This window comes from Anser anser (genome assembly GCF_964211835.1).
Source record: "Anser anser genome assembly, chromosome: 3".
Classification (NCBI taxonomy): domain Eukaryota; kingdom Metazoa; phylum Chordata; class Aves; order Anseriformes; family Anatidae; genus Anser; species Anser anser.
The window spans coordinates 38,787,007-38,799,125 of record NC_139722.1 but is presented as its reverse complement, the minus strand read 5'-3'; the positions used below and the strand labels follow the sequence as shown (position 1 = coordinate 38,799,125).

Genomic DNA, 12,119 nt, shown 5'->3' with positions numbered 1-12,119 from the left:
TTAAACTGTGCACACAGGCAGCGCCCGCAAGTCATGTTGCTGATGCCAGCTGGGCAGGAAGGATGCTAATTCAGTCCTAGATTTCCACCTGATCACTTCTTTGCTGACTGGTGGCTCTGCAGAAGTTTTGGTGTATTGCTGTGAGCAGTTTCACCAGAGGATGGGGTATATCCATTCACAGTCAACTGAAGGAACCTCACTGGATCCCAATGAGAGCTGTCCAAGTTGTTGCTTGGACAATTGTTTGGTTTTTCTGAGATTTTGAAACATATTTTCGTCAATCCACTTTTTATTGTGGATTTATTTTTTTTCATCCTCAGTTATTCCCTTTCCTTTCTTTTATCTTTTCTTCCTTTCTACCTTCCATTCTTTTACTTTCTAGGTTCCTTCCTTCATGGATAACACTGAGAAGAAAAAAACAAACAAACAAAAAAAGAAAAAAACAGGAAAGTAAGAAAAAAGCTAAAAAAGAGAGGAAAATGGTGTAAACCCCAAATCTTTCAATTTGGAAAACAGGGCTCATTTTTAGAAATGCTTTGAACAGAAAATGCTCTTACCTTGATAACTGGATCGAGGCAGTAATTATTCTCCATGTATGTAAAAAATGTTTTTGGGAAAAAAGGATTTTCCCTTTTATCCTAGAAGCATTTTACCTTTTGATATCTGTGCTCCTTAGATGAAGTTATGAGCCTGTGCTCCAGGCCACATTGGCACACTAGCAAAGTTCATATAGCTGGTACCATCTTTCGACTGCGGGCCCTGGCTTTCCCACTGTCCACACAGCGGAGACACTGGTTTATTCCTGGGCTTTTCTTCTCAAATGAGCCGGCTTTGATATAAGGTCCTTTCTTACACTGCTGAGCAGCTAACTGACTAGCATTAAGGTCAACAACCATACCTCCTTTACATGGCTGAGCTTGATTCCAAGTATTTCCAAAAGAGATATATATGTAGAACATGTTTTTGGTGGGGATCATTCCCTGGAGTCTGTCTTGAGTACATTTTTATCTTTTGCACCTTCTAATCCATCTCTAAAACACAGAAGTAAGACTAAGAGGGAATTAGTAAATAACAATATGGATTTGTGTAAGAGTAGTGGGAATATCAAGTTCCTCTTTTGAAATAAATGGGAATTCCAGCTTTTTAACAGGGAACAAATTTTTCTTGTTATAAAGGGAAGGCTGAGCAGCAAAGGAGAAGTACAAAATAACATTTATTGAAACTGCAGAGGAAAATGGGAATCCCTGACTGGGATGTATGCGAATATAATCCCTCTGGATTACAACCACAGTGATTTATACATTCATTAGGTAGAGACATGAGGATGATGTAGTAGAATACAGTGGTTTTCTGACAGTAATTCCAAGTTTGCATGCCTCTTAAACAATGTTTGTTTGTTTTTAATATGCAGTGCAATGCGGTTTTATTCATGTTAGAAGTACCTGACAGAAAACACCTTCAGGAAGTGTTTATGAGGAAAGTACACATAAAAATAGTGCATGGTTTGCTTTACTGTTTTAGACAAGTCAGGCTAAGTGACATAAAGTAACTTATTCAATTGAATAAGACATCACTTGTATTTTGCATTTTGATTTATAAATATCATAAAGGAAAAAATTATCAAAAAATAATAGCTGGCAAGCTTTCTTGCCAGCCAGCCCTAGATAGGTCCCTATATCTTTCTTTCTTTTTCTTTGTTTTTCTTTCTTTCTCTTTCTTTCTTTCTTTCTTTCTTTCTTTCTTTCTTTCTTTCTTTCTTTCTTTCTTTCTTTCTATCTTTCCTTCCTTCCTTCCTTCCTTCCTTCCTTCCTTCCTTCCTTCCTTCCTTCCTTCCTTCCTTCCTTCCTTCCTTCCTTCTTTCTCTCTCTCCTCTCTCTCTCTCTCTACCTCCCTCCCTCCCTCCTTCTCTTTCTTCCTCCCTCCCTTCCTTCCTCTCTTCCTCTCTTTCTCTCTCTTTTTATAATATATTTTTTAATTATTTCAGTGATTTGTCCAGTTTGCTCACAAGGATACTAGGAAAAATAAAGCTGCTGCTGCTTTCCTTCAGATACCTCTCTCCAGTTAAGAAATCTTGTTGTTAGTCATTTCTCCTAGTATTCTCATTTTATACTTCATTTGGAATTTTAAGTTACACCTTTTTGTTCCACACTGGTTATTTATTCCTTTCATTGGTGTTTACACTCTTCTTATATTTGAAGTGGTTAACATATGGCTGTTGGACATTGTACAGACAATCAAACATCATTCCTTTAATCTCTCCTCATAAATCAGCTCCTCCAGCTGTTCAGTCATTTTTACTGCTTTCTTTTCACATAGCCATCATTCCGTTCCTCTCTTTCTGATATTGGAGTGCCCAGAGCTGTGCAGAGATTCCTGCGTATAATCTCCTCAGAGGGAGGCAGAGTGGTTTACTCTCTGGTACAGAGTCTGTGACCACATGCACAACTAGCTATGAATTCTGCTTTGGGTTGCTGTCTCACATCTGATAATTTGGTGCCTTCTTACACTTCTGTCATGCTGGTTAATTCTGGAACAGCATCTTGGACTGCCTGAAAGCTTGATTTAATAAATTTGTAGTATTTAGAAATTTTAGGAAAGGTGCTGTCAATTAGTGATCAGAGATTTGCATAACAAATAACAACACATAAGGGCTGGATGTGATATTGCAATGTCAAGAAGAGATGTATAAGGAACAAAAGTTGTGATGTTACTCAGGAAGGAGATGTAGTATTTGCATACACTGGAGGATAATTAGTAATATTACTGGATCAGAAAAATAAGCTGGGAAGGATCTTAAGGCATCACCTAGTGCATTATCTTGTCCAGAGGAAGGATCTATTGTAGCTAGGTTGCTCCTGATGGGATTCTTTCTTGTTATTAAGAATGTCCACAAGGGAAGTTCTGCAGTTTCTACAGGAAGTCTATTACAGTATTTACAAACAGTCCTGCTAGAAGGCTTTTCCTGTTTTCCAACCTGCATAATTTTGATTTTCAGGCTTCTCAGGAGTATTAAGAGTTGTCTTTTTTGCTACTTTAAACAACAACAGTGATGAAATATGGGACTGGGACTTGGGTGCACCTGTTCCTTGCAACAAAAAGAAGACATAAGTGATGAAAGAAATATGGTGACTGTGTGGCCTGTCATTATTAATCTAGTTCTCCAGTCACAAAATATCTGAACAGCCACCATCAGTGCTCTTGAGAATGACTGTCTGGGAGTGAGATGATGACAAGAAGTACTATTAATTCAACAAGAAAGGGTTTATCCATGCCAGAGTCCCAGCTGCTGGCAAAGATGATTGCAGTAGTGCTGTGCTGATTTGCACCAGCTGAAGGTCTACAATCTCTGAGTTTGTTTGAAAAAAGACAGAATTGTGGTACAAAATATGCCTCAACTCCTTGCATGTATACCCACAGTTTCCTCTGAACTAACTAAACTTCACATGTAAAATACTATCAATTCAGAAATGTCCTCTCAGTTAAAAATAGCAGTGCAAGAGGCAAAACCTGCACAAGCCTGGAAATACTGTAAGAAATTATTTAATTTCAGGGGATATTTAGAATCACCTCCTCCCCCCCCCCCCCCCCCCCCTTTTTTTTTTTTTGGCTATAAATACATTGTAATTGACTAGTGGTTTTATTGATGCTTTGATCCCATATTCTAGCTAATGTCAGGAAATACAGGAAGAGATCATGGAGCAAATGCTACCCAAGTCTAGAAAGTGTTTAGTGGTCTGGGAGATCATCCAGACTGGATTTTCAAAGCAAAATATAGCACATATCTTGAACAACTCAAAAGTATTTCAGTTCCCCTCGTAGTATTAGCATTTACTGAAAATGTAGTACAGACATCCACATGGGCCATGTTTGTCCAAAAAAGGACTCATTTGATGAACAAGTAAACACACTTTTAAAAGTAAATACTCAATTTCTCAATTTTGAGCTGTTGTTACTGAAGAAATCATGAGTTTTTGTTACTGAAGAAATTGCGTGCCATACTTTCTGCCATTTGCTGCTCATAAATGTACTAGTTGTAATATCCTCTGTTACCAGGATGAGCCTGGTAACAACAAGAAAATGTTTCCCCAGGTTAAGAACTAGGAAAACATATAAGAAATGCCTGATACCTCAGACAAGGGTACCACAGGTAAGAGTAGTTCTTTGGGTATGCATCAATCAAGTAGGAGCAAGACCATCAAATATGTCAAGAGTGTGCACTAACATCCTCCCCAGTGTTGCCTAGAAGTCAATACTGATCTTAAAGTCTAAACACTAGTGTTGGTAGAAAACAGTTCTTTTTCCTTCCTCAAATTGAACCTGAATATATAATTTAATTAGAAGAAAAGAGTATTCTTTTTACTAACTAAACTAAAATTATAAACCTTAATAGTCTGCTCAGAATGATTTTTTCCACAACCCCCTTCCAGTCAATCAGCCTCCCTGTGGGGTTCTTTGGGGAAACAAGTAGTGACCCAAGGGACCTCAGAATCAGTAAAATCAGACTCTGTGGAGAAAAGGGAGGGAAAAAAAAACCACTTCAGAATCAAGAATTTGTCATTTAAAATGACCAGTATCTAATATGATAATTTCTTATGTAACATGGGATCCAGTCACCTGAATGATGGAATTGCTGTTATTTAAGATGACACTTAGAAAAACTGTATAGAGGATTATTTTGTACCACTCAAATTGCTTTAAGTCCACAGCTAAGAATGTGTATTTCTGTGTATTATGAATTGTGTATATAAGTATATGAGTATATAATGTATATGAGTATATAATTATATATTATATTTTTCAAATGTCTTTTTGTGTTGGTAAGCCCATGCCACTACTGAATTGTTTTAGCTCTAGTGAAATACATAGTTGGAGATGACAAAGAAACTAAGAGTTAAAGCATCTACTTCTAATAAACTAGGAATTTTTTCAAGGATAGCATATCTAGCAGTATGTACCTCACTAAAAACTAATGCTCTACTAGTATTTAGTGTACAGTTCTGTTCTCTGCCTCTATTTTACTGAAGTTTTCTGTTCTAAGGGTAAAATTTCTCTTCTGTAAATTAAGCATTTAAAAAGTGGGTTGTCAATGTCTAAGCCAGTCAGCTTCATATCCATATGTATTCAATGGAAAGAAATGAGCCTCCCAGGGGTCAAATGTTAGTATTTGGTCAAATACAGTGTAAGTATAGTATATATGCTAGTGTAGGTCAAATCTGTCTTTTCCTAAAACAGGATCACAGGTTGGAAATGAACTCTGGAGTTATTCTAGCAGCTCAAAGACAGCTCAAAGACAAGCCGGATGGACCAGGTTGCTTGGGGACCTGTCCAGCCTGGTCTTGAGAATCTCCTGGGAAACTTGTTCCAGTGTTTCATCGTCCTCCTAGTAGAAAGTTTTTTCTTTTTATGTGACTGTAATTGCTGATTCAACTGAATTTCAGCTTGCATCTCTTGTGTCTTGTTTCATGCCTGTGCATCTCCGAGAAGAGGCTCTGTCTTCTGTAACTCCTCCCATAATGTAGTTACAGACAGCAGTAAGGGCACCCCCAGCATGCTCTTCTTTAGGCTGAACATACCCTGTTCACGCAGTCTCTTGTACATCCTTGTGCATCAGCCTCCTGCCCACCTTGCTGGCCAGACTTAAACCAATGCATCCATGTCTTTGCTGTACTGAGGAGCCCCAGTACTGGTGGGACCAAACTGCGCCCAGTACTCCAGGTGCAGTATCAGGAGGGCCAAATAACAGCAAAGAATAAGAATAACTGGCTTCAGTAGCCCAGCTGGGTAGTGCCAGCTCCCTTGGACAGGGAGCAAAGTCCTTGATCAAGCAACAAAATCATGGTTTTCAGTCTTTTATTCTTTGCTGTTTTCTGACTTGTATACTGGTTTTAATTGTAGAGAGGTTCATGGCAGAGAAACAGGGCTGTATGATCAGCATGGTCACAAGCAGGTAGGTAGTCAGTAATGTGGATCATGAGAAGCCTTCTTGTTCTTCAGAGGTCACATACTGCAGTTTTGTAGGAGCTAACTTTTGACATGAAATGTGATTAAATCTGATAAAGATGGCAAAGTTACTTATGTCTTATGAACTAACACTAAAACTGGGGAAAGAAGGGGGTACAGAAGGCACCTGTAAAGTATTTAGAAGCACTTAATGGAAGAGTCACCTGCATGAAGTTCTTCTGCTGTTGCTCTGCAATGCTTTTCTTTTAGGGGCAGCTGTACTCACAGGAGACACACACTCAGGGCAGATGTTGCCCCTACTACAGGTTCTTCCAATCCTCATTGTGTCCCGAATGTTAGACTGTGTGGTTGGTTGGCTGATTTGTCTTAGGTTTTATACATCAAGATTGCAGTGAAAGTCAAAACACGTGTCTTAATCTAAGCAGAGAAAAACAAGGCAGTAAAGCATTTTCCATCCTAAATCTCCTAAAAAGAGTAGTCTATATATCATATATTTGGGGGGGTTTCATCATCACACTAAATGGAATCAGAAGAGGTATCTGTGAGAGTGTAAAAATAAATCAGTGAAAAAGAAATAGTTTATCTCATGAACATCTCTGCCAGTGCAGTCCTTCCTATAATATATGTTGTAATAACTATTCCAGGTGATTTTTGCCTGCCAGGAGAGAGGTGTTTCCATGGAGTGTGCAACCGCCGAGGGCCTGAGCAGCTCCCAGCAAGGGCCAGGGATGGATTCCAGGTGACTTTAATGCCTTTTCAATCCAGGTCTAAAGCCTACAGTTAGCCTAAGACTACAGTTAAATAAGACCTTCCTGTGCTTAAATGCCCAGAACCGCTATAGCAGGCAGTGCCAGATTAGCAAGGCAGAAATGACTTTATAGATCTTTAGGCTGCTGTAAAACTGCTATAAACGAATCTTGGCTACCTGTGAGCTCCAAGAGTACATCTGGTAGCAAAGCAGGAAGGCAGTATCGAAACTGTACCCTCTAGCTAGAGGAGGGAAGGTGGCATTAAGCTGCTATTGCTGCTTTGAATTACCAAAGTTCCCCTTCTATGGAGAACCATCAGGAGAGAGAGCCTGATGGGTTTCTGGCTCTTTTGCACCGATGAGGTGGCAAAAAGCAGCTGGAGCAGACTTGAGAACCAAGCTGTACAGCTCATTTCATTTAGCACACTAATATATTTTTTTTCCTGTTTCTGAGCTGTACAGAAAATGGCAAAACTTTCGATTGGCTTTAATTACACAAAATGTAACTAATCACTCATCATGCATTAATTACCAACAGATTTTTGAAGACACTTACTGACATTGAATGATTATGTAGGAGATGCATGTTGCTTATAAAATGGATAATCCTCAATAAGTTTATTTCTTGCAATCATTCTGTAATTATTTGACACTATCTATATTTAGGTTTGGTAGCATAAATCATAAAATGCTAAATTATTATTTAAAACAATATTTTAAAAGTCAAAGCTATGTAAGCTAATCCTACAGAAATATGTCTTCAATAATCAACTGGGATTTTTTTTTAAAGTGCAATTAGAATCTTATTAAATCTAAATTAAAAGCTTATATGAAAAACAATTTAAAAATAGATATTGAAACCTAAGAATTCACACTCTTCAGTGTTTGCTCCTATTACAATGCACACTTAAGAATTTCATAATTTTTTCCAGGTGGACAAAAACAAAAAGGGTTTAAATTTGTAGCTAGTTTCAGATTTTAAAGTAAACAGGCTATTTGAATGGAAGGACGTGGTTTGCCCTGTTGTACCCATATGAGAACATTTAATTTTAAACACATCATAAAAATAAGACATTAACATTTCTAAGCAACTTTATGCCATTTGAAGGGAGATTTTATTTTCATTTCAGACACTGAACTTGACAGACACTGGACTTGATTTTTCCAACATGCAAATTCTAGGTCAATGATAGTCACAGGGAAGCAAAACCAAGGACATGGTGGGAAGGCATTCATTTTTGCAAAAAGAATTAAAGTGAAAAAATCTGCAAAAACCACAGGGTATTAGAGTATAAAGTACAGTGAGTGTGCTCAGTCACTGGAGTGATGCTGAGCTTGATGCCACTGGTTAAGCCTAAAGCCATGGTTTGCTCTCCTTGCTTTAATGGAAGGGCAAAAATCCCAGCTCTTAGTTATTGCTAAGCCAGTTTTTGGTCACTGCTTGCAAACTGGGCTATTATGAGGTTCTCTTACTATGCCGTTATGTTTATACATTGAAATCTGTGGTTGACATTTCTTCTATCATATCCACAGGGCAAAAGCAGATTTAGACATAGAAACAGAAAGGCTCCTGCAGAGAAAGCAGCAAGAAAGGGCAGCTTATGAATTCTTTCTGAGATTGCAAAGAATTATGTGATATATGATTTGTAGTCACAGGCTGTGCCTCTTGAGCTCAGATGTTCATTAGCTGATACTCTTCCATCCTGACATATCTAATGGGATAACATAATATCTATATGACAGGCATGATTTTACTGACTTTCATTCACTGCTAAGTAATGTTGAGGCTTTCTGAAAAATTTTACCATCTTTACTATATGTTCCGTGAGCACAGAAGTCTCTCAAATATCCATTGTTCTCTAAGAATTGTCTTTGGTAACTCAAAGGGTGCTTGCTTGATTTTCTGGAAGATAATGAGCTCAATGGAAGAAAATCAGGCTTACTTGAGCAGGGTGTCCGTACAGCATTCCAGACAAGTTGCAGTAGGTTTTCTGAAATGTAAATTCTCTCCACAGCCACAGGATTGGGTCATTCACCTGCTTACCTCTGGTGAGAGCAGTGAAGTGACTGGTACACATTTTTGTTCTTCTAGAAGTTTGTCATAACAAAATGGCCTGAGCTGGTACCCTATCATCAGGTATCATATCAAGGTCTCCTCCTCTGCAGGGGGAACTCTTGCTTTCCTTACTGGACCTATTGAAGCGTACTGTAGAAAATACTGGTGTGAGTATCCATCAGCATTGAAAAGACTTGTGTAACATAATCCCAAATGTTTTTCATGGCCTGCTCTAGCTGCTGCAATGGATAGGTTTGACGTTTAAATCCTTCTTTGGTCTGTATACTGGAATCCTCATTTTCTGCTTTACGGGACTTACATTACAAGAAAGGGTTTGTAAAAAGTGGTTTTCCATCTTCTTGATGGCCTCAGAAGTCAGTTACAGTTACTAAATGCAGATTTCCCAATTGAAGTATCTACTTATGTAGAAACAGCTGATGTGGTTTAAGTACCTTTTTGATCCTCTTCTGAGGCTTTGGTATGTGTTTCAGGTAAGGGCATAAATATCTTACCATCGTGCTCATGTGGAGGCCAGCAAAGAGTTCTGCTGGCTATAGCATTTGTGAGATGAGATGCATGCTCTGTTCTTTTTCCCCCGTCTGTGGAAACTCAAAGCCCAAAACAGTGGATAAAGTCATCCTTGGGGCAGTGCAGGTGGGCCAATCTTGAAGAGCCTGTTCAGGGAGCTCCAAAATTAATTTGTTCTTCCACTTTTCCAGAAGCTCATAGTCTCTATTGAGTACAAAGAGACTTTAGATATCCAGTTTAGTCGGTGTTGCTTTATAGAAAAATAAATGCATATATATATTTTTCAGGCTCAGTTCTAGTATTGTATGCACTGACATTCTACTTTTAAAATGGCTTTTGTATGGTGTGTATCTTTTGGATTTCTTAAACCTTTCATATACCCTATGATTAAAACCCAGGGAAGTCAAAGGAGTTGATTCATTTCCAGATCAGGTGTTGTTGCTTTAACACTGTTTATAAGGAATGAGCAAAATGCTCCTGCTTCCCTCTTCTCATCCTCTTGCTGGCATAGACGATAGGTGAACATGAGCTGTTGATTCGCAGGGTTTTATTTTTCATAAGCTGTAATGTGAGAGGGCTGTGAGAGAATGGGTCAGTCATTTCAACCTCTCTTCAACATTTTACCTAGTGTGGGTGTGTCAGCATTACAAAGGCTATCTCATGTCAGAACAGATGAATTACTCAGGGATTTTTCAGAGGCTGAAGAGAAAATCCTTTACTGGCTAAATTATCAGTCTTGTTCATTTATGTATTTAAAGAATGATGAAATTAAAAATGCAGTATGAATGCAGTAACATTTTTTTTTTCAACTGTAGATTTGCTTTTGCTTCCTGATATGTTTTTCTAAGTGTATATTTGTACTCCATCCCTAGAATTTCCTGTGGTTTGAAATTTTTTTGCCGACATGAAAACAGTTGTGATTTGAAAAGCAGAACAGTGTCGAAACTGGTAATTCATAAAGCAGTTGAACTTATTAATATGGCTCAGCAACAGGATAGTAGTAAAAGGTGCCATTTCCTATGTGTAAATGGAAAACCTATGAAATGGAGGGCTGGGAATCTCTTGTGATTGCAATGACAGAGCATTCAAAAAGCAGGACCCACTCACAGGGACTCATTTGAGGGATTCTATGTGAAGTTTGTTTGTAAAAGGACTGCTGTAGATGTAACGAAATAGCTAAATGAGCCCTTAGAAGCTGTCTCTTTGGGAGCCTGTTATTGTGTTTCCTCTGCCAGACTACAGAGAGGAGGTGTGAAAGCCTTGCTTCCTGTCTTCACCTTGCCCTGCATTCTATTAGCGTTGGCTTTTTATCAGAGTTGTAATAAGACTCTACTCAGTGTTAGGTATTTTCAATAACTCTTCCTGAAGTGGGGTGCTGTGGGACTCCTGGGCAAAGCATTCAGCTTCCCTCCTGTCCGCTTCCCCCCACCAATAAATTACACTGGTCAAACACTGCTTGATATGACTCAGTGCATTTATGGCCAACTGCATCTTAATGGACATTTCTTTTTGCCAAGCAGCAATGTCCCCTTCCTTAGTTAGAAGCATGTTTTTTCTTTAAGTTGTTTTAAATAAAAGGGTGGATTCCAGAGTCCCTCATTTCTTTCTGCAGACATCGCATCCCTGAAGCGTAAATTTATCACCTGTTGAAGGGAAATGATTTTGTGGGAGCCACTTGTTAAAATATTGGCACCATCTCCCTGGCTGGGCCACCCATGCAGTCTGGCTGCCCGGAGGTGTTTCCATCGGCGAGCGCTCCATTATCGGCTGTAACGCACAGCACTTCCTGCCCCTTCCAAACTCAACACATGATCGGGGACCAGCGTTTATGGCATTGACCCATTAACCACACTCATCCGTTCTCCCATTCAGGAACGAAGTGGCTTGTATTTCAAAGTGTTAATGTACGTGGTGGTAGATGAGGGTTCCTGTTCAGATAGGGCTGCTCTGTGCTGGTGGCAGATGCGTTTTTCAGTGTTGTTGGAAGAGCTCAGGAGAAGGCCAGGTTGAAGCTAGCCCTTGAATCCATGTATGGAAAGGAAAGGTAGAAAATCTTTTTTCTCTCCACATGATGTCTGTCTATAAAGCAATACTCAGCTGTGGAATGTTGAAGAAAATTTTATTTCTGCGCTCTGACCTTTAAAGGGCCAAGCACAGCGAAAGGCATACTCTTAATATTCCTTGCTTTTTAGTAAATCAGTCCTAGAAATAAGAAACCATACTGCCTTGAGGATGGAAAGAATAAGGAGGTGGCAGAGACCCCACAAAGACACTTACTTAACATGGATCTTCTGGGCTTCATTTTAGGTAGGTGCTGCAGTGAGGAGTGGGTGTTCGCCTGAGGCTGCGTCTCCTTGGCACTTCCATGGGGGTGTGTAAAGGAGAAGCACAAGCTCATCTTGTCCTCTCTCCGAGGGCTGTTGGAGGAGCTGGAAGATGGTGTTTGTAAAGTGGAGTTTTGACTCAGTGGAAAAGTTAGAGTATTCTGATGTTATTGTCATCTAGAATTAGGGGATAAAGACAAAATATTAAAAAGTGTAAAGGAAAGAAATTTTTCTTGGAAAAAAAGAATGATGCTGAGGAAAAATATTTCAGACATTTATGGCCAAAATGAAGTAGTTCAGTATTGTGAAAGGAAACAGTAAATTGAAATGTCAACTTACAGCTGAAACCATTTGTTTCAAATAGTATATTTAAACAAAAAACATTTTCTGAGGCAGATGCAAAGCTAAAAATATTCTTGAGACATAAACATTGTATAAATCCTAAGGAAATCAGATTTCCCAATAAAAACATTATCTGGGAATCACTCAGCTACCTCCAGGT

General features: G+C 38.9%; 1 protein-coding gene across 2 annotated transcripts in view; it reads left to right on the top strand.

Moving 5' to 3' along the window:
* LOC310896252 (uncharacterized protein) overlaps positions 1 to 12,119 on the top strand; it is a 96,895-nt gene that overhangs the window by 10,283 nt on the left and 74,493 nt on the right. The window contains exon 3 of one of the 2 annotated variants that reach the window (XM_083828303.1): positions 6,606 to 6,700. The exons of the other annotated variant lie outside the window; for it this stretch is intronic. Coding sequence (XP_083684429.1) covers positions 6,606 to 6,700 — 95 coding nt within the window. The remainder of the gene's footprint in view (positions 1 to 6,605; positions 6,701 to 12,119) is intronic. 2 annotated transcript variants of the gene reach the window in all.